This window comes from Thermobia domestica, chromosome 16 (genome assembly GCF_964235325.1).
Source record: "Thermobia domestica chromosome 16, izTheDome1.hap1.1, whole genome shotgun sequence".
NCBI lineage: Eukaryota > Metazoa > Arthropoda > Insecta > Zygentoma > Lepismatidae > Thermobia > Thermobia domestica.
The window spans coordinates 181,899,168-181,919,975 of NC_137469.1; the positions used below are offsets into that span (position 1 = coordinate 181,899,168).

Below are 20,808 nucleotides of genomic sequence, written 5' to 3' on the forward strand. Positions count from 1 at the left end.
TTGAATAGTGAGCGTTCAAGGATATTTTTATTAATCAAAAAGTGTGTTACTCAACCTAAGTCTTTTCTAACCGAAGGCATTTTACAATTTTGCTCATTCTACCCTACTCTGACCCGGGCTTTCGGCTCTAGTCCTACTGTTAAAATACGCGCAGTTATTGTTTCTATTCTTACCTATTGTTCAAGGAATGGTTTCCAAACCGTATTGTGTATGACTTAATGCAAGTGTTTGTCGACATAACACTTCAGTACGTATAAAATAACACACACATGAAATTTTTGCTGCAGGTATTACTGGCCCCTTTCTGCGCAATATTATCCATAAAGATATATGACATTGATAAATCAATATAAAAGAATTAAAACACATTCAGTAATCTAAAATTGTGTGCTATTGAAGAAGTAAAACAAGAAAATAATATTTACACAGGCAAATGGAGAATACGTTAGAAAAGCTGAACTGGGGATCAAAGCGAGGATCCTCTTATTACAAGAGAAAATATCTGAAATTGAATCTCGTTATTCCATACATCATACCTAAACACTACACCCTCTCCTTTTGAGCCTTTCGAACACCTTTGTGCTTTTCGATTATATTTAAAATATTGTTAATAATAAACAGTTTTTATATCATTGGATCGGTTAAGCAACATGTAGGAGTACCACTGTTGTAGTACTTTTCATGTTGCGTTTAACGTCGAATAGGTGATAAACTTCGCTATTTGGTCACTATGATCCAACTGTGCATCAAGATTGATGATCGTTCTTGAACATGAAATATGCTAGCTCTACAAAGTCACTTAATATTTGAAAATTTTCTTCTTTCTGTTTTTTGAGATTATCTGTGTAACATCGAATATACAGTACATTTTTCCATCATTCTTTTTGCCTCGCAGTCACTACTAAGAACTTTTGTATGAGATCTGCTTTGTTCATGTTTTAAAAGTTTATTATCTTTTGGATTTATACCTGTACTTTAATTCTAGTTTGTGAAACCTTTCGTTATGAAAGTATTATTAGAACATTTCAGAAGTGGTCTATCTTTATAATATATACTACATGATGAAAAAAGAGCACTACTATTGCCTAGCGGCAAAAGCCACGTGTGATTGTTTTGCTCTTTAAACACGACATATTATCATCAACATTCTAGTCGACTGAATTTCGGATACTTCAAATAACACTTTTATAAAGAATATAACAGTCCAAGCATTACACCTCAAAAAGCACAAATATACCACATTAAAACCCGATCAACACATTTAGAGCTCCCTCGTGGCTAAGCGGTATGCGTACTCGCCTTTGGCGTGAGAGACCCGGGTTCGATTCCCTGCGGGAGCTCATGTGGTTCGGATTCCTCGTTAATCAGTAGGTCCACGTCTCATATAGCCTCGCTGCTGAAAAGGACGCTAAACTAAAAATTAACTCAACCTATCAACACACTTATTTTTTTTCTGTCGTTGCTTCGTGCCGACAGTTTGCTTAGTGTTCAGCGTCTCAGATAAAAGCGGCAGAGAATTTTAGCAAGGTTTTTCTCGAAATGACGAGGGAAGTGGGGAAATATAAAAATTGTACCATGAAAAAAATGAGACTTTTTGCGATAGGCCTATATAAAAAAAGACATCGACTGAAAACTCGCAAATTGGAAAAACAAACTGCACGTTAAATTTGAAACCGGAAACATATACCCCCTTCATTCCAAAAGAAACCGAACGTTTTAAAAAAACAAAAAAGCAATGTACATTTTGGAACAAATCATTTTTATTAATCAATGTATTCCCCTTCTGCATCGATACACATATTTGCACGCTCCACAAAGTTGTCAAACGACTTCTCCATGTCCTTTATTGGAATGGTCTTTAGGACGGCGGTCGTCGCCTTCTCAATGGCATCAATCGATGCGTGCCACTTTCCTTTCATCGCCAAATGCAGTTTCGGGAACAGATAGAAATCGCACGGAGCGAGATCTGGTGAATAGGGCGGATGATGCAACCGAATAATGTGATTTTTGACCAAAAATTCAGTTACAAGTCGCGAACGATGTGATGGTGCATTATCGTCCAAAAGAGTCCAACTGCCGATTTCGCGATATTCGGGCCGAATACGACAAATTCTTGCCAGCAAACGCTTCATGACGCTCAAGTAAAACTCTCCAGTGACTGTCTGGCCGGGCTGAACAAATTCTTTGTGGATAATTCCTTTTGAATCGTAAAATCAAATCAGCATCACCTTTTGACTTCACCAAGCGACTTTTTTTGGGTGTTCCTTCATCCGGCGCTCTCCATTCAGCACTTTGCCGCTTTGTTTCGGGCTCATATTCAAAACACCACGTCTCGTCACCAGTTACAATCGATTTCAAGAAGTTTCGATCCTGCCGAGCACTTTTAACGATGTCTTTGCAATGCGCAATTCGATCAACTTTTTGGTCTTCGGTGAGTTTGTGTGGTACAAACCGCGAATTAACCTTCTTAAGGCCCAAAACTTCGGTCAAAATGCGGTATGCGGTTGTTTGAGGAATGCCTAATTCCATTTCAATAACTTTCACCGACGATTTTTTGTTATGTTTGATGAATTCACGCACTTTTTCGATGTTTTCTTCCGATAATCCGGTTCTGGGACGGCCTGATCTTTCGTCATCATCCAGCGTCTCTCTACCCGATTTGAATCGCCTGAACCACTCGTAAACTTGCGTACGGGATAGACACTCATCACCATATGCATTTTGTAGCATTTGGTGCGTTTCACTAAAAGTTTTACCCAGTTTAACACAAAACTCGTTGTTTGAAACTCATTTTCCGACCGATGTACACAACACACTGACAGTTGAAACGCAATAACTTTGTTGCCGTGCATCCAAATGTCATGACATTTATACCAGTTGTCAATGAGGGACTACGCCATCTACCGGTAAAATATTACAACAGATGGCACTAGTGGTACTATTTGTTTTCAAAAGTTCGGTTTCTTTTGGAATGGAGGGTGTATATCTATACCTATATTTTCAAAAATTTTGGGGGACATTTTCCCCTTCTAAAATAATATGCCTGGATAAAACACTGGTTAACGGTGATAATCGGTTTTGAGGTTTTAATTCGACTGCAGAGGTTAAGCGATTTGCGTCCGAGTGTGAATCTGCTAATATGCTATGCAAAATGTTTTTCATAGCTGCAGTGCCACTTTTTTCGCTGGTGACAATCCTCTTCAGTGCTCGCCAAGAGCTGCCACTGTAACTCCTTTTCCGTTCAAGTGGTTTTACCATGAATTCTGTAGACTGTCATCATTTTGGACGCTATTCCTCACAAGACACCTGACATACTGGCCACCTTTGTTCAGCCGGGGTAGGTAGGCAGAAAACTGGATTCCAAAGTCATGGGGCAGGTCATAGTACTCGGAAACTATTACGCGGGCTCGGGTATCTCATAGTATATAGTATGGTTCGTATTATTTACGCTTTCGACAAAAGCATCCGGATCTCCCGAATTGTACCTAACGAATTTGACTGCAGTTCAAGCACGGTAGTGAATAGATGCTTGCAAGGAAGTCCTGCAAAACTCACGTGATCTGCGTTTCGGGAAAAGAATAAAATGCAACGTAAACTGTATACTTCTCCGAAGTAAGGAGTGATTAAAGAAGAGTCACATGTCGAATCCTGCTGTCAAACACTAGAGTTTCAAATGAGAAGGTGATGTTCTCCGTCTTATTGTGAGAGAATAATTCACTAAGAATTCGTTCGAGACAGTCGAACCATCAATGCCAAACTAGTACAAACTATGATCGTTGGTATGTTGACAGGTTTTCACGATCTCAAGTCCGAAAGGGTGGAGGAAAGGGAAGGTAGCAAAAATTTATCATTATATGTTTCAAACTACTACACGCATATACAGGTACGAAATTCATAGATGAAGATTTCGTGCTCTACGGAACACAAATATACCTATCTTCCGCATGAATACCTTCTGACGTATAGAGAGGTGGCACTTTCAATAGTATAAGGAATATAGGTAACTTGAGCGTTTAAGAGATTACTTTGTAGATTATTAAAAGAAATTCTAAGTACAAAGACGTTCTTGAATTACTTGGGATCCTTATTGTCTTTAAAGTCCTCCATAGACAGACATTGTAAGTTTTTCATGTGAACTGGTGAGGAATACAACAATTTAATGAATGGACAAGGTTGCAGAAACTAATCACCGCGTTGCGAGTTTTTAGCAATTCCTTATGAAATAGTGGAGTTTAATTCTCTGGCAAATTTTCTCTTATTTACCAATGCTACTTTTATTCGTTGAAGAGCTAATATATCGTGAGACAAGGTAAATAGTGTTTGTGTGTTCCCTGTGATGGAGCCAGTAATGAAATTAGCAACTAATATAATTTGATTATTCAAGTTAAAATTCAATCCCTTTCTTTGTATTACAGATATTAACGAAAGAATTACCTTTATCAGAAGATGAAATAATAGCCGTAGAGGAGGCTTGGTTGAATGGAAGAAGTAGAAGAAAAAAGCCGAAAATACATTCCTGTCCAGTGTAAGTAGATGTATATAGTATAAACACAGGCTGAAAAGGCGATAGTTTAATAATTTGGTTTTAAAGACTTCCGTGTTATTAAATATCACAGCTGACATATGATCATTGCGGTTAACTGGAGTGACTGCATAGAAATACCCGATCAAAGATGAGTTTGATTTTCAGTAAATTAACCCAGCTTTCATTAGAGATTTACCGATACATCGGTATCGGTGATATCGGACACTTTTGGGAGTACCGATATCGGAAAATAAACAGATATTTACCGATACATTTTTCGAACTGTTTTTAGTTTAATATTAACAGTGACATTTATATTTCATCGGTTTGTTTTAGACTTCGAGTTGATCTAAATTGTCAATTGTACAGTCGATTTCATTACGCATGTGTACGCCTTTGATTTGCACTACTCGTACGCATCTGATATTTTCAGTCCTTCGATGTCAAAATAGTGGTGAAGAAAAGCCAAAGGTTCTCAGTCAGGATCATGAACGCCCGAAGAAAATTTTCTAGTGGGGGCTTACTCCATGGTTGATATATTACGTCTGGTATTTAATATACGTGGTTTGCTATGTTACGTATACATTTTCGTGAGCCAGGGGGGTTTCTACTTTGCCCTCCCCCTTCGGTCGCCCATGGTCAGGATAGCAGACCCGTAATTTCAATCCCAAACAAGACAGGTTTCGATTCAGAAGAAATTGCTATGGAAGAAACCTACAAAACTGTCCCTTTATTTTTTTTCTACTTACTGGTTTTTATTTAGTTCTAAAGTTAATAGTTTTGTGGTTTTCGACTTCACTTAAATAACAAGTAAGTACAATGTAACTATCAAATTACATTATCAATCACTGACTCGTAGAATTAAGTTTACACTTTATAAGTATTTCCTACTTTTTTAGTTCATTTTATGTCAGCTCGATTAAATTTAGAGGAAATATATTTTTTGTGTGGAACCTAATATGAAATTCTGATTTTTGTCTTTGTATATCAAATTTTGCCCTTATATCTAATATACCCTATTACAATGTTGAACATTCCATTATTATGAAAATTCCTGATAATATATAAGATATATGTCCAAGAGTATCGGTGAAAAAGTGATATCGGTACATCCCTAGTTTTCATTAACATATAAAATACTGTGTAGAATGTTGCATTAATAAATGAAAGGACACCGATTTAATGAAATTTGAACTTGCTCTTTAAATAAGGTAGATTGTTTATTGTCATCATAGAATGTCCTATAGCCTTGCATTACAGCGTGCAGTGATTTCTAAATCTCCACGCAGATCGTTATTTATAATTCGCAAAATTCAAATTTGAATTCTTAGCAATCATAGTAATAATATTTTTAACTGTTAAGGAATCAGAGGATCGATTTTATTAGCATGATTACCTAATACAAAGCGCTCCCTCGTGACTATGTGGATAGCATATGGACTTCTGGCTCCGGAAACCCGGGTTCCATTCCGGGCGGGAATTCATATGGTTAGGATCTCCTGTTAAGGTGTTGGTCCACGTGTCATCATATAACCTCGCTGCTGAAAGGGAGACTAAACTCAAGTCACACCAAATTACCCATTACAAATTGTAGCTCAGAATATATCCTCTGGAAGTATAGTTTTCAAAATAGGCATCCTTGATCACGAAGATAAAAATCAGGTAGTTTTGGGAAAAGAAATGGACAATGGAGATTTTAAAACTGCATCTCAGAAGTTGTTGCGTTCCAAATAAGTACTGTTCGATGAGATAGGCAATCAGATATTTAGATTGAAGTTCAGTTAGAAACCCTGAATATCTAACAACCATTTTCGTGAAACCGCGCTTCTATTAATCGTTCTCCCCAACCTGTGGCACACTGAACACTATAGGTTAAGATCATGCTTTGCCTGATTTTCAAATAAACTAAAACAATGCAGTTGCAATTGCCTACAAGGTAGCGTCATCTATTGGCGTTAGGGAGAGGGGTAACACAAGTAGAGGCTTCTATTACGAGCACTATTCACGGACTGAAATACTTGTATTCTAATTTTCTATTATAATAAGATTACAACTTTTTTTACGGTTCAGTTTTAGACCTTTCATATCCGATTTCTCTCTCCCAAACCTCATTCTATTTTTGTTTTCGGTTGAAATATCGCAGAAATTGCATTTACTCTCATATAAAGAATATAGTAAAATAAGGCTGCTTTACTTTTTCATCGTAGCACGAATAATGGAACCATGAATGAAGACATGACAACCCTTTTTAAATGATGTATCTTTTTAAAATAAAGTTCAGATTCTCAGTTTAGCGCGTGATGTTTTAGTTGAATGATGCGATGGGTCTATACAAAAGTATTCTTACGGGGCCAAGTGCATCTCGCAATATTCACCTGTTAATGTCGTGTATCGCATAAAATATGTTTTTACATTGATTGATTGATTGAATTGATTGATTGATTGATTGATTGATTGCGTCAGCATCGAAACTATTTGTCCCCCTCACGATCGACACGACAGTTCTAAGACATAGACTGCCATAAATAAAATTTAAAAACGAATGTAGAGCTCCTCCGTGGCTAAGCGGTTAGCGTACGCGCCTTTGACGCGGGAGACCCGGGTTCGATTCCCGGCGGTAGCTCATGTGGTTCGGATTCCACGTTAATCAGTAGGTCCACGTCTCATATAGCCTCGCTGCTGAACAGGACGTAAAACTCAAAATCAATCAATCAAAAACGAATGTATTATAAGAAAAAACTTACAAAATGTATATAAAAACTTTAAAAAAAGGAGAAAATAATAAATACTTGAGTATAACAAATATACAGTATAACAATAACAATGAATACTAATAATAGCATTAGAGAAGTATATAACAATAACAAAAAATAGTAAAAAAAGCAATAAAAAGTCAGAATAAAATGAAAATGAAAAGAAATGAAATCTTTAAGTGATATGAATGAAGAAAGTGGGAGGAAACAAGGGAACCCCGAGAAAACCCACGCACACGATGTTTATCCACCACAAAGCTCACTTGACGCGAGCTGGGATGGAACCAGGGACCCCACGCACCAGAGGTGAACCCTCTACCACTGGGCCACCGCCCCCCCAAGAAAAAGTCAGAATAAAATATAAAAATGCAGCAAGAATAAATAAAAGAGCAAATGACAAAAAGCTCAGAGAACGTGAGCAATGTTACAAGCGTGCATAAAAGGAAATACACGCTCAACAATATCAATATCATTGCCCAATGCACAGTCAAGTGTAAAAAGTCGTCCTAACGCTCTTCCACAGGAATGTGCCGAATACTTAGTATATATTTGTACGTAAAATCAATTTAAGTAGAATGAGTAAAACTAACATTGCTTATCGTCACACATAAGTAGTGCTTGTTAGATAGTCTGTGTTTTAAGTAAAGCCTAATACGTTCTTAGATACCGCATGGAGCGTAGAATTTATTATTTAAGAGGCAAAAGCATTGTTACCATCAACTTTTTGTTCAATCTCCGACATGTAGAATTCAAACCATCATCAGCGTGAAGGTGTTAAATAGCAGAGCCGAAAGTATACTTAAAGAGAGATGACCACATATATAAAAATAGAAAGATATGAAGTGTGTAAATCTTGGAAGAAATTAACAAAGCATTGCTATTTTATTTCAGATTACCAGTGAAGGGAGAGCGAAATGTACTAATAACTTCTGCGTTACCCTATGTAAACAATGTTCCTCATTTGGGCAACATTATTGGATGCGTTTTATCTGCAGACGTCTTTGCTAGGTAAGATGGTTTGTAGGAAATTGTTGTAGAACTCTATATCTAAAAGTCGCCGATTATTATGTAGGGTAGGGTTTCTCAAGATGGGGGTCGCGAAAATAAGCGGAAGAGATAAATGTAATTAGAAACTAATACCCGCAAATATTTTTAAATATTATTTTGAATTTTGTTAGGACAGGCATATTCTTAGTTTCATGTATACTGTTAAGAATAGATCTACTAAACATTTCCAACAGGTCCAGAGTTGGTTAAAAATCAATTTAAATGAAAGAGGTACGATATGAAACTAATGAGAACTGCATATTGAAATACAAGGAAAATACAAATACAACGATATCTTCATATTGAAATACAATTAAAATTGAAATCAAGTGAGATACGTATGTGTGTGAGCGAGTAGTCTTTTTTCCAGGAAGCTGGCCAGAATGAACGTAGGTTTTTGGTGTGGGATTTTGTTTCCTAAATTTTAAATATAAACAACTTGTTTTTAACAGTTTTTGCTGATACTGAATACGTACACAACAGTGCACCAAATTCATAACAATATGAGGTAACCCAAAGTAGCGGCCTCTCGAAAAGTAAAATACTCAAAATTTTTTTTAAAAAGTTTTTTAACCAAAATTAGAAATCACTTTTTCTTATATGACCCAAAATTAAAGCAGATATAAAATTTTAAACTTCTCAGACCGCCTCCATTTTGAAACAGTATGACGGATCGGATTCGATGTTTGTCATTTTTAATCCATTCGCTTTTAGGGAAGCTATGTATACAGTATCCACTATATACAAGAGGTGGATTTTACTACTATAGAAATATATGGATAACGTGAAATCTCCGCAATAGGCATATAAAAAGTCCCACACAAGTTCATTACAAACCAAAAATTATAAGGGGGTCACTGGCAAGAGAATGTGATAAAATGGAGGTCGTGATAGAAATGAGGTTGAGAACCGCTGATGTAAGGGATAAATAGCCTTTCGCCAGTCTGAGAAGGTGGGAGAATGATATAAACAGATATTTGATAGATGGATAACTACAATTCTTATTGGATTGATTTGACGCATAATAGGATGCAATGTGAACTTCTGTTTTTGCGACGATCATATTTCTTCAGACACTGAAAAGATACTCAAAATGTATGATCAGTAGAATACCTAAAACTCGGCGTTCGATAGCCCGGCAGTCCGGATAACTCGGCCACACCCAGGTAGGTAGGTTATATAAAAAAAAAAAAGCGTGCAAACCCGTTCAAGTATTTTTCAGAGGTCTGTATTATCAGGTAAATTACTGTACAGTGTGTATTCATTAATTTTCGTTTCATGTATGGTAAAAGCTCAATGCCTTCATAAAGTAAGTACTTTTCCTTTGTTTAAGGGTAATTGGGCAGTTTATTCTGTGTTGTATTCTCAAGTAATCAATAGATACAAGTACAGTACTGTACATTCTGAGAAAACACTCGTACTTATTCTTTTTTTAACTCCATGCCCGATAACCCGGCATTTTCACGAACTCCGTCCACATTCGGTACTCTACTGTAGTAATTTTAATCGTAACTATTGTAATAACGGGAATAGTTTCAAGAATGTGAAGTATATATTAATCTCTGGAAATATATGACAAATTTAAACTCGCGCAATACCGTTTGACTATTCTGCAGTACATATTATAAGGCTCAACTCTGTTAACTTATCTCTGAAAGAAAGCAAATATCTTGTCACATCTAAAACAGTGCATCATCAAAATTTCAGGAACTTCATTCTGGAGCTCATTCTTTCAAATGGAACTCGATAGACTATTCTATTGTTTCCTACAGACTTAAAAATAATTTATTCGTAAATTAAAATAGAAAACTTTATTTTTAATTATCTATTCTTATTTCGTTTAGGTAAACGGAAAAACAATATTTATTTCATAAATTCAAATTATATTTTTGAAAAAATCCATTGCAGTTGCTGTCCGATACAAGATCCATTCGTAATGCACATATCCAACGACTATATAGATTTGTGAGATAACCTACAAGATCACGAATTATTCAATCTTTTGTACATAATTGACATTTGTAGTGTTCAGATGTGGTTAACAACATACAAGTTACTTCATATTTCAGGATTTATATATTCAGCAGTCTTGAGTACATGTTCTGATTCAATAATTCAATGGAGTAGGTTTCAAGCAAATGATTAAGTGTTTATTATTTTTATCAGTCTTGACCTCAATCTTAAACATGCGTAATGTCTGAAATATTAAAATGAACAAATACCTTAATTAGCCTTCAACTAATATACTAATGTCGGATCAATTCATTATTTCTTTAATACGCTGCAGCAACAATGAATTCTGATTATATATTTTCATATAGGCAATATATATATATTAAAATACATGTTGAAAGTTCTTTTGCAAGATTTCTGAATTTAACTGAAAACCAATATTATTGTTTCGAAAGTCCAGCTGTATTGTCAGTAAACTATAATTCAATTTTGTAATATCAGTCAGTATTCCGGAACTAAAAAGTAAACTTTGAAAGTATTGTTACAGGGCGTTTGGAAAAGAACTCCGTAGTTTTAAGTATAAATTTAATTGGGAAATGGATGAAAACTTACATCATTGAGTACATATCATGAAAGAGAATTTCTTCAAGTTTTGTTTAGTGTTGGTAGACTTCAACGTAGGATCCATTTGTGGCCCTGCACACGTCGAGACGATATTCCACTTCTCTCCACGTATTCACCAATATTTCAGGTGCAATTGTCCCAACCTCCGCGACGATTCTTTCCCGTAAATGATTGATGTCTGTGATCTTTTCACTCTACACAACATTTTTTATGTGGCCCCAAAAGAAAAAGTCCAGTGGGGTTAAGTCTGGGCTTCGTACTGGCCAAGGTATTGGGCCAGCCCTGCCTATCCATCTTCCTGGAAAGCGAGTGTCAAGAGCCGTACGTACATGGTTACTGTAATGAGGTGGGGCGCCATCTTGTTCGAAAAACACAAGCCCCTTTTCCGCCTCAATATCGTCCATTTGGAGAAAGGCGTACTCTGTCAGCATGTCATACTAAACGTCCCCGTTCATTGTTTTTTCTACAAAAATGAAAGGACTAATCACACGGTCTTCCATCAAACCGCATCAGACATTAAGTATGGGAGAGTCATGTTGATGCTGAATAACTTCATGTGGATGCTCTGTCCCCCTAAATTCTGCTGTTATGACGATTAACTGTTCCACTGACATGAAATGTAGCCTCATCGGAAAAGAGAATCTTTCTTTTCTTTTCTTTTTTCTTTTTTTTTAATTGACATCATCATCAATTCTGTGTAGAAAGTCAGCAGCAAACTCATACTTTTCGATGTTATCAGTAGGTTTAATTTCATGTAACAGTTGCAATTTGTAGGCGCGCAACTTAAATCTTTCATACACAGTACCTTCAGGCACTCCTAATAGTAGATAGACTACGTCTGGCCAATGACTTCTTCGGGCTCTAACACAAGCAACACGGATCTGTTCAACATGATCTTCAGAAGTTCACGGTCTGCCTGGGGATTTTGCTTTTAAAACACTACTGGTTTCCTTGAAAGTCTTTTGCCAATGACAGATAGTTTTTGCTGTAGGTGGTTCACAACCATACTGACGTCTAAAATTACGTTGCACTGTTATAACTGACTCAGTTTTCACAAGCCAAATAATACACTGCACTTTCTGTTGCGGGGTACACATTGTTGCTGAGTTGGTCTGCACTGCACGCCTGCCTGGACTGAACTGAGGAAACAGAGGGAAAAGCAGCACTGATGGCGTCTCAAGGTCAAGCAGACCTGCCAACTGCAGGGGAACCAAACTTGGAGAGTTGATGAATCAAACACCACAAACTAGAATAATGTATGTCTCTTTGTACAGATTCTAGGACACATTAAAACTAGGGAGTTCTTTTTCAAACACACTGTATTATTATTATTATATGAAGGTATGAATATACTTTTATATATATATATATATATATATATATATATATATAGATAGATAGATATATATATATATATATATATATATATATATATATATATAGATAGATAGATAGATAGATAAAGCAAAGCTGCATATGCTCCAGAGCATTTTCTAATTTTCAAGTGAAAGCAAGCATAGAAATATACTTGATGCACTCTTGTCATTGAGCCTAACACCAGTTTGCAAGAATGGCAGATCCAAGTTCACTTATTGTGTAATTAGCACTAGTTCACGTTCACGTTGAGTTATTTCACATTAAAGTGCAAAACTATTGTAACATCATCTCTATTATGATTTCCAAATTTGAGGTAAATTTTAGACCTTGTCAAACAGCTACTGCTTCCTTACTATTTATCCTAGGATCATGATTCATACCTCGTTTTTTTCTTTCTTTTTTTTTTTCAGAATAGAGCATCCTTTTCAGTGGTACCACTCGCTTGTCCGTATTATACACCAGAAACGGCGGGATAATCGGGGAAAACCAGTTATATATATATATATATATATATATATATATATATATATATATATATATATATATATAAATTTTTGCGCCATTCTGGCCCGGACCTGGGTTCACATAGGGATTTGAAATTTTTTGGAAAAATATAAAAATCACTGCGTCAATACTATTTGGCCTAGAGTCTCGGTTTAAACGCCATTTTCCTCAATATAATGTGCCCTTTCCAGCGGTACCATTCACATGTCCGTGTCGTACAACTGAACCGGGAAATTTGGAAAAAATCAGAAATTTTTCTGAAATATCGCCCCCTTGGAATAGTGGCGTCCATCGGGCCCCTGCCCTGGTTCCCATATGGATCTCAAAAAATTGAGCAATACTCAAAGGTGCACACAATCCGTATGCAAAATTTCGATCTAATATCTTAAAAACTAAGGCCGTGAAAAATTTTTGAAATTTGCCTTAAAAAAATTAGTCACGCCCCTCCGTCCCCACTTGGCGCCTCCAAGTTGATCATCTGGTTTCAAAACGCATCTGGGGTGTTATTTAGTCAATGCTTTACTTGAACAATAAAAATAACCCGGCTTAAATATGTTATAGGACCTAAATAGCAGGTTATAAATATTGCTTAACTTTCGTTATTAAGGTTGCATGTTTTAGTAGGAACATTTTTTTTTTTTTAAATATGAAAACATGACTTAAATGTGTTCTTCCAAAAAATTTATGCGTAACTATTATTTTATTATTTCCAGGTTTTGTCGTCTCCGTAATTATAATACGTTATACATTTGTGGAACAGACGAGTATGGGACTGCAACTGAGACGAAGGCCTTGGAAGAAGGCCTGACACCTCGGGAGATTTGTGATAAGTATTACAAAATCCATGAGTCCATATACAAATGGTTCAGCATTAGTTTTGACCATTTCGGAAGAACCACGACTAATGAACAAACAAAGTAAGTTAACACAATGTATAATGAAAATCGATGGTGTATAATATTGATGTGATAGAGTTTTTCATCTACCTATAAATACCTGTGTTTGTCTTCTAAAGCATGTTTTGTCAATGAAAAATAAACGTATGTAGGGTTGGTTATTGTTATACTATTTGTTTCGTTTTTTTTTTTTTTTTTTTTTTTTTTTTTTTTTTTTTTTTTAAATAATAAAGAAGTGTTAAGGATTTGTTTAACGTAGCTCGGAATAACTTATTACATGTAATAGCTGTTATCAAATATTGTTTCAATTTGTAACAACGACTTTGAATTTGTAACGAGCTTCTCCAGTCGAGCTATTCCCGTTTTGAAATTTGTTCTAGAGAAGGGTTGGGGGCGGGCTGTTTTAGGAGTAAATTAGGTTATAAAGATATTAGGAAATTCGTAAAACTACACAGCAAAAAAACGAGGTGTTGAAACAACACAAAATGACTATCACCTTAGCGTGTTACTTGTGTGCTAACTCAGCACCAAGGACACCGCCTTTCAAGTATATCAGAAATAACTGGTTACTGGTTGTTAGAATTTGTATTGGTTTTTATTGTTTGGTATTGTTTGGTATAAGCAAAGCTTTACACAGTATATTTGACATTTATACCAAACAATGAATAACATTCTATGTTTTCTGTAATCTGTAACAGTACCAGTTTTATAAACTTGTGAATTGTCTGACAACAGTTACGTGAGTAGAAGTTCTGCCATTTTCTGTTCTTACGTGCTAAGACATAAGAATAACAGATAAGGAAAGCAAATGGTAGCACTGCTTTCATGTAACTGTTGTCAGACAATTCACAGGTTTACAAGACCAATATAGTGACCGATTACAGAAAACATAAAATGTTATTCTTTACTTGGTATAAGTGTCAAATACACGGCTTAAAGCTTTGCTTATACCAAACAATGTAAAGCAATGCAAATACTCACAGCCAGTAACGAGTTTTCTGATATGCTCGGAAGGTGATATCCTTGTGTTGAATTAACGCGCAAGTAACACACTAAAGTGGTAATCATTTTGTGTTGTTTTAACACCTCATTTTTTGCTGTGTAATAAACGTACTAAATAATTGAAAAGGTTCGCAAATATGTAATTAACTTCTATTTTCAATTGTCAGTCGACAAACATTGAGTCTTGAACACTAACATAAACCAAAAGAGGCTGAAGTCATAGCTGTTTGCAGATATCATAAAATGAAATTTGCAGCTATAAAGATTCAACTACTATAGAACTGTTAAACGTGATTTTGATCCATTTGTGACTATTCGTGTACTTACCGTAAGCCTGTAGATCAGTTTCTTTTCATGTTGTTAGATGGTTGTTGCCGTTGAGATTAGTTGACTATTATTCAAGTAAAAAAAGAGAGTTGTTCAAGGTATGAATCTACAGTTGCTTTAAGGAAAATTAACATACATTTTTGTTTTGAAATCTCATTTTGTATCATTATATTATATTTTCATATACAGGAAGAAAGATATAGCGTGCGACATCGGATATGCCCAGGCAGCAGCAGTCTTACTTGTAAATGAGCAAAAGAAGAAAAAGAAGTGCCCGTTAAAAATGTTCAAATACAGAAAGTTGTTCGCTTTACATCCGCCCACTTTTGATCTTAAGAGATACTGCGCCGGCACCACTGACCACGTTCTATTGGAATTCTGTCCCACTCCTCCTTGCAAGCTTTCGATAGATCATCCAGAGTGCGCGGGCGCCAATGTTGAAGACGACGTTTCAACAATCCAAATGCGCAAAAAATCCATTGGACTAGCATCTGAGCTTTTCACAGGAATATCCTAGAACGGAATGGCACGAATTCCTAATTCCTCAGCCATTTCCTGATAAAAAATGTAGATGTTCTGGCTGTATGACTCGAAGCCTTGTCCATATGGATCTTTACCTGGTTCGCGTCCATTCCATACAATTGTGGGATGCCTCTCCGGTAAATTGGTGTCAGAATGGATTCTTGGAAGTATCTTGCATTCACCTTGACGTTTTTGTCCACCTTGCTTATCAGCTGACCTCATATCCGAATCCCGTAACAACTATAAAGCAACGAGGGGAAACTTTCCTCACACTGAGGAAGAAAGTTGGTACATCTCTTACCGCCAGTGTCATGGTATGTGATCGCCCGAATGTAACCATCAGCAGTGAGATAGACATATGATTCATCCATTGTAACAACTTTCTTTCATTTGGAACCCGCCAGGTATTTTTCATACAGTTTCCTGTAGTTTATCTTACGGTACTTAGGCAATGTGACGCGGTAGCAGGTGGTGTACACGGGCCTTCCGCACACACTTCAACCTGAGGCGCTTGCGAATTGTTTTGTTCACAGTTGACGGCGCGAGATGGAATCTGTAGTCCATATCACGTTGAGTTGGGGGATTTTCTTGGCACTCCAATCGGCGGATTCCCCTTAGCACTACGGGTGTCACTTTGCTTGCAGTCCCCCTTCTGGTGGTTTTCGTTTATGAATGTCGCAAAGGGAGCCTGTTCTGTGTAACGGGCCACAATAGCTTTTGCAGTAGTCACCCCGTGTGTTAACCCATTCTGCCAACATTGTTTTACAATGCGTACGTACGAAAACTTAGCATGAAAAAGCCCATTACGTAACCCTCCCAATACCGGTTGATTTTCGGCGCCATTTGATAATACTCACGCACCTACAAGATCAGTCACAATACTATTCCCGCCAGCAAACCCATAGTTCCAGCATGATACACCAGGTGGCAGTACGGATTCGAAAATGGTCGGATACACAGCGAACAACCTTCTGTATTGAATGAATTTGGTACTGTTGTATTCACTTGAGTATCTTGCTAGCCTTGAACTAGTAATGCTTCAAGAGAACTGTTAAATGAAAATGTTTATGCTGAGTATCCACTTGGAATTCACAAGTTAATTTTACCCTTTTTCTTTATATATATATATATATGCTGTCTAGTAATAATTCCTGAAGTTCAAGGGTGAATCAAAAAGTATGGTGAATTGTTGATTTACAGAAAAGCGTACAGAGATACGTCGATGAAGCTTTACTATGTTTGAAGTATGGTATCACAGTATTATTCGAAGAAGGAACCGTAGTTGTCTAAACATTTATTCCAACGTGGCACCAAATCATCCATGCCCTGTTCAAAGGATTGTGGTTCCAGATTTCCTAACCAGGTACGTGTAGCCTGTTGTGCCTCTGTCAGTGTCTGGAAACGCTGCCCACGGGGATGTTGCTTCAGGGGGCCGAACAAATGGTAATCCGACGGGGCTAAATCAGGGCTATACGGAGGGTGATCGAGAATTTCCCACTTGAACCCGCGGAGGTGTGTACGGGTCCGTTCGGCTGTATGTGGACGTACGTTATCATGCAGTAACAACACGCCCTCTCGGAGTGCCCCCCGCCGTTTCTGCCGTATGGCTGCTTTCAGCCTGTCCAGGGTTTGGCAGTAGGTGTCTGCATTAATGGTCGTACCCTTTTCCAGAAATTCAACATGAATAACACCGAGACGGTCCCAAAAGACAGTAGCCATTATTTTCTGGGCAGATGCTATTGTCTTGCATTTCTTGGCCTGTGGTGACGATGGATTCAGGTGTCCATAGAGGTATCAGAGTTTCATCGTCCGTTATGATGCGATGAAGGAATGAATTTCCTTCGTCGGCATAACGTGTGAGGTGGCTCAGGGAAATGCCCATTCGCTGGTTTTTGTATTCGTTACTCAGAAGCTTGGGTACCCAGCGCGCACACACTTTTGTGAAGCCCAGTTGGTCATGGACGATACCGCTTACGGAACCATAAGAGATATTCAATTCATTGGCAATGTCCTGCAACTGCACTCTTCTGTCTTCACGAATCATGGCATCGACGACAGCCACATTCGTGTCGGTGATGGACGTTGATGGTCTGCCACTTCTGCCATCATCTGTGACAGTACTCCTACCACTTGCAAATGCGTTACACCACACGTACATTTGTTTCAGCGACATAACACTATCTCCGTAGACCTGCATCAATTCTCGATGAATATCACATGGTTTTGTTCCCTTGGCCCAGAAAAAATGAATGACACCGCGCACTTCCTCCTTGGTGTAATGTTCCAGTCGTTGCGCCATCTTTGAGTTGCTCTCAGCACCAGACGGGTGGACATAGAATGTTGTACAAGCCTCTTCTATTACCAGATTACCTGTAACATGGAAAAGAATTAATTAGCTACACACAATACTATGGGTTTGACAGGCAATTTCACCTTACTTTTTGATTTATCCTTGTAGAATACTCTACAACGAAGTGTTAAGTGTTGATTGCTATCTCCTGTTCCTTACTATAGTGTATAATAGAAATTTAATCTTTTCAGGATTTGTCAGCAGATATTCCTTAAGTTGAAACAAAATGGCTTCATCTCTTCGGATACTATGGAGCAACTCTTGTGTCAGCAGTGTGACAGGTACGGCTTTTTATAATGTTGTAAACTCAACACATTATTTGAAATTAATGTATTCTGTAATTAGATATTAACTATAATATATTTTACATTCCATAAATGATTCTTCTAGTAATATTGAAATCTATTAGAGTTCAAATTTTCTCTTACCAAACTGTTACAATATTAAGGGTCTTCACTACAGCGAAATTAGACTATCGCTAATTTTAGAGTTTTTCTGTAATATCCTCAAAACAAATAAAAATATTCGTAAAGCAGAAACGTAGTGAACTAGATAATACCATTTTGCATGTAGTACTTTTACCACAATTTACCTATCTACTTTTGGTATGCCACTATATACAGAACCCGCAAAAAAATGCTAAATCTATCTACAGTTGCAAATCGAAAGCAGATAGATGAGTTGTGATAACGGTATCACATGCAAAATCGTAGTGTCTAGTTCAGTACGTTTCTGCTTTTTCGAGTATTTTTGTCTTGAAGATATTAGAGAAAAACTCTAAAATTAGCGGGAGTTTAATTTCGCAATAGTGAAGACCCTTACGGAGCAGGAAACGTATGAAAGAAATGGATATGAGAAGAGATTATTATGAGAATAGGATAGTAAAAGCATGTGTCTTTTAATCATCTTTTCGCCGAGGGTCTGATGTATGAGTCTATATTATCCACGAGTGAAGGAGAAGGACTGAACGAAAATACTTGTGAGCGTTAACAGCTTTCAACTCTTTGAAGCAAACGAGGAAAAATGGTTCGTGAAAGGCATGGTCAAAAGTGGAATTGTGATAGGTAATGTGTTCCACCTCTGGCAAATGGAAAATTAAGATTATTGGTGGACATTGTTCAAAATTCAGTGTGGTCTGTCAACAGTAAATATTTGAATACAATGTATTAGCCTCTTTCTACATGAAACTAGCGTGGTTAAATTTCGTTGTCCGTGTTACTGTAAACCTAGTAAGAAGAAGATGAATAAATATACAGATAGTGATCAGAAAAATGGAAACACCTGAACGAAATTGCAACTTACCAGATTAATATGGTGTCGGGCCTTTCGCCTTCAGAACAGCCTTGATGCGACGTGGGATGGAGGCATAGAGGTCGTGAATGGTAGCAAGTGGAATTTTACACCATTCCTCGTGCAGGGCATCGGCCAGTTCTGTGAGAGAGGATGGAGGTGGAAATCGTCGCCGGAGTCGTGTTTCCAAGACGGACCACAGATGTTCAATTATGTTAAGATCTGGGGATTGGGCGGGCCAGGGGAGGTGTTGAACTTCATCCCGATGTTTCTCAAACCACGCTGCAACAACGCCAGCTGTGTGAATGGGTGCATTATCATCCTGGAAGATGGCGTCATTGTCCGGGAACAACATCCGGACCATAGGATGCAAGTGGTCTCCTAAAATTGCGACATAATCGTTGGCAGTGATTCGTTCGCTAAGTGTGACCACAGGATCTAATGAAAACCATGATAAAGCGGCCCACAGCATCACCGAGTCGCCGCCATGTTTCACAGTTGGGTGGAAACACTGTAGATCATAAGCTTCTTTGAGCGTTCTCCACTCATAAACACGGCCCGTGGTTGGGAATACGGTAAAGGATGACTCATCCGACCATATCACATGTTTCCAGTCCTCAACGGTCCAAGTTGCATGGTTGCGGCACCATTTGCGGCGTGCGAAAGCGTTATGGTCCCTGATGAGCGGTTTGGCCCGTGCAACACGACCCCGTAAGTTAATGTCATGTAATTCGCAGCGGACTGTGATTGTCGAAACACGGTGGGGGAGGTGCTGATTGAGTTCCTCCGTCACTTGCTCCGCAGTGGCACGACGGTTCTGCGTGACAATGCGCTTTAATACCCGGCGTGACCTGTCACTCATGATTTTCTTCCGCCCACTGTTCCGCTTCCCCGATGTGGTTTTTCCGTGTGTTGTGTAGGCCGTCATCACCTTCGACACTGTCCCACGCGACACACCTACCACAGTAGCCACTGCCGTCACACTCACTCCACATAACCGCGCACCAACAATTTGTCCTCTTTGAAAATCTGAGAGGTCTCCCATTTTACACTATCTCCGTCTGCTGCAGCCACTGGACACTGCTGTTCCACTGCACCTGACGTAGTATGGAGACCGACCTAACACACCACCACCAGCGGTCCGGCGCTGCGGGCGCCACGACACCACTGCCAACCCATACATCTGACGTGTTGTCAACTACAGGTGTTCCCATTTTTCTGATCACCATCTGTATAAACTCAATGTAACCTCACGAATGCATAATAAATATCTATAAATTGTTAAGTTACTTTAATATGCAGCATTTTTAATAAAGCAAGGGAATTAATTCATTGTAACGAAAGAAGATAGGAAGAAAATATTTAATAGTACTTTATTAGCAACAAGGAAAATTGTGGTCTGTCAAAAGAGAGAGGAGCAGTGCTTTGTGTGATTGATTCTTGGCACGTGGATTGCATTCAAGTTTGAGAAATGAGGATCTGTTGAGAGGATATGGTCGGTACTAGGGCACTCCCATCTGATCCCTGGTTTCAGTCAACAGCAGGCGCGCACTCAGAAATTTTTGTTGGAAGGTGTTTAAGCTTTGGGGTAAAGGTCCAATACTACAGTATTGAACGGGTATTATTCTGCGTCCGAAA

General features: G+C 37.9%; 1 protein-coding gene across 2 annotated transcripts in view; it reads left to right on the plus strand.

The window, feature by feature from the left end:
• MetRS (methionyl-tRNA synthetase 1) overlaps positions 1 to 20,808 on the plus strand; it is an 86,203-nt gene that overhangs the window by 37,270 nt on the left and 28,125 nt on the right. For both annotated transcript variants that reach the window (XM_081743326.1, XM_081743327.1), the window contains 4 exons: positions 4,416 to 4,525; positions 8,170 to 8,286; positions 13,497 to 13,700; positions 18,072 to 18,161. In XM_081743326.1, the coding sequence (XP_081599452.1) occupies positions 4,416 to 4,525; positions 8,170 to 8,286; positions 13,497 to 13,700; positions 18,072 to 18,161 (521 nt within the window). The remainder of the gene's footprint in view (positions 1 to 4,415; positions 4,526 to 8,169; positions 8,287 to 13,496; positions 13,701 to 18,071; positions 18,162 to 20,808) is intronic.